The 2,423-nt window shown below is 41.8% G+C and overlaps 1 protein-coding gene across 1 annotated transcript; it reads left to right on the forward strand.

Annotated features, from left to right (window-relative positions):
* Positions 1-1,162: 1,162 nt before the first annotated feature.
* On the forward strand, positions 1,163-2,423 carry LOC6549225 (glycine-rich protein DOT1). Its single transcript, XM_001974423.3, has 3 exons — positions 1,163-1,265; positions 1,324-1,476; positions 1,597-2,423. The coding sequence occupies exons 1-3, from the start codon at positions 1,202-1,204 to the stop codon at positions 2,421-2,423; spliced, it is 1,044 nt and encodes a 347-aa protein (XP_001974459.2). The 5' UTR covers positions 1,163-1,201.

A 2,423-nucleotide genomic window follows, 5' to 3' on the forward strand; every position in this document is an offset into this window, starting at 1 on the left:
TGGAAGAAGCCCAAGTGTCGGAGACCAGAATAAAACTTTGTTTCATTTGTTATGCTCGTAAATTGTGTACTCTGAGGCCAAGCAAATCTCATTTGCGCTAAGTAGGCAGTTGACATTGCGGAAAAGCATATCTAGTACGAAATGTGTAAAAACAAAAGAACGCTATAGTCGACTCGACTTGTAACTACCTGTTAATTACTAATAATTAAATGAAAACAAGATAGAATGTTTTAGTCGAGTTCTCCCACTATCAGAAGCTTAATCTCAAGCTTTTTCATTCATTCATTTTTCATTTCATTCATTCAAGCTTTTGTAGTTCCTGAGATCGAGGCGTTCATACGGACAGACGAACGGACAAGACAGACGGACATGGGCAGATCGACTCGGCTATTGATCCTGTTCCATTATATATATATACTTTATATGGTCGCAAACGGTTCCTTCTGCCTGTTACATACTTTTCAACGAATCTAGTATACCCTTTTACTCAACGAGTAACGGGGAAAAAAAATCAAAACATTTTTAAATTTTTTGGACGGCTTTGTGCGTTTAAGCAAGCGTGACTATCATCATTACCTCATCTCAACTCAACTCAACTACTCATTTCAACACTGAACTTACAACTAAATCTAATAGATTAGTTTAAACCATCGGACCATTGGAGGCATTTACTCCCAGTCCATTATCTTAAGAAGCCACTGGTCACCTTGGAAATCATCATAAATCTAATCTTCCGCAATATCAATTTTCTAGCTTTTATTCATCCCGATATACGAGTATGGTGGCCAAATCAACTCGGCTAGTGATCCAGATCAAGAATACTTTTCCTAACATTAAAAAAGCAATTGCCCATGAATTGCGTGGCAGTTTCAGCACTCAGAAATATTATATATAAATAGTGTTTAATTTGTTTCTTAGGCTTGCTTAAGTTCAATGATACGCTTTAATAAGCAATTCTTATATATATTATGTATATGTATGTACATAAAATTCAACAAATATTCCGTGACTATCTTAATAAATGGTGTCAATCAATCAGTAGAATTAAATTAAAACGGCGTAATGTTTTCATTTGGTAAATTTACTTTGACAGAATCAATTAGTAAACCTTTTCATGCATGCTGAGCACAAATGTATAAAAATGGGGGTGCTTTTGAAACTGAGTTCAAAAAACAGTATTAGTGGAAAGACAACGTTGAAAATGGCGCAATTTTTTAGTATATGCCTGCTAATAGCAATAGTGGTCAGTGTTCACGGATTTACGAGTAAGTCCCTAAAAAAATACTCAGCGCATTGGATTATTTTTTTTGTATATATAAACAGAATACGGACGTGACTGCCGGGATATTTCGTGTGCTCCCGGTCATCAGTGCATTATATCCAGAGAGCCCTGTACAGGTTCTAGTCAACTTGAAAACGCTCAATGCGGGAAGTATCCAACTTGTGTAATGCAGAAGCAATACTCCTTTACTTCAGGTTCGTTTACTATCTGCAACAAAATAATTCAACCGAGTACAACAATGACTATCTTTATCATAGCGATGATCAAATATGTTATGTTATTTATAAGTAATTGTGTTGTACATTTTCTTGAAGGCGAATCCCGGATGCGTGGAAAACGTCAGGCAAACCAGCCAGGATATGGAATGGGTGGCAGTGGAATGGGCCGACCCAATGGAATGAATAACGGAAGAAACGGTGGAAATGGAATGGGTGGTCAGTATGGAAACGGAATGGGTGGACAGAATGGAAAAGGAATGGGTGGTCAGTATGGAAACGGAATGGGTCCACAGAACGGAAATGGTATGGGTGGCAATGGAATGCGCGGGAACGGAATGGGACCAGGTGGAATGGACGGTCGGGGCGGATACGGCAATGGAATGGGACAAGGAGGAATGGGTGGTAATGGAATGGGTCCCGGTGGTATGGGCGGAAATGGAATGGGTGGCAGAGGAGGATATGGAAACGGTATGGGTGGAAATGGAAGGGGTCCTGGAGGAATGGGTGGTAATGGAATGGGTCCTGGGGGAATGGGTGGTAACGGCATGGGTCCCGGAGGAATGGGTGGTAATGGAATGGGTCCTGGAGGAATGGGTGGCTATAACGGTCGAGGCGTACCAAACGGAATGGGTGGACCGAATGGAATGGGAGGCGGTCCAAACAGAATGGGTGGACCACCCGGCAGGCCAAATGGAATGGGTGGACCACCCGGTAGGCCAAATGGAATGGGTGGACCACCCGGCAGGCCAAATGGAATGGGTGGACCACCTGGTGGTCCAAACGGAATGGGACCAGGCAACTGGCAAGGAAATAACAATTGGGGAAATGGAAATAATGGCAATGGTAGCAGCCGAAATAGGGGCAATAGTTCTAATCAGAACTACAGCACTACTTCTGCTACAACAACGGATGGCTGGTTTTAA

The sequence above is a fragment of the Drosophila erecta genome, unplaced genomic scaffold (genome assembly GCF_003286155.1).
Source record: "Drosophila erecta strain 14021-0224.00,06,07 unplaced genomic scaffold, DereRS2 tig00000092-arrow-pilon, whole genome shotgun sequence".
NCBI lineage: Eukaryota > Metazoa > Arthropoda > Insecta > Diptera > Drosophilidae > Drosophila > Drosophila erecta.

Coding starts and splice junctions, on each gene's coding strand:
- LOC6549225 (XM_001974423.3), top strand. CDS start 1,202: ATGGCGCAATTTTTTAGTATATGCCTGCTAATAGCAATAGTGGTCAGT. Junction 1,266..1,323: donor CAGTGTTCACGGATTTACGA/GTAAGTCCCTAA, acceptor ATATATAAACAG/AATACGGACGTGACTGCCGG. Junction 1,477..1,596: donor GCAATACTCCTTTACTTCAG/GTTCGTTTACTA, acceptor ATTTTCTTGAAG/GCGAATCCCGGATGCGTGGA.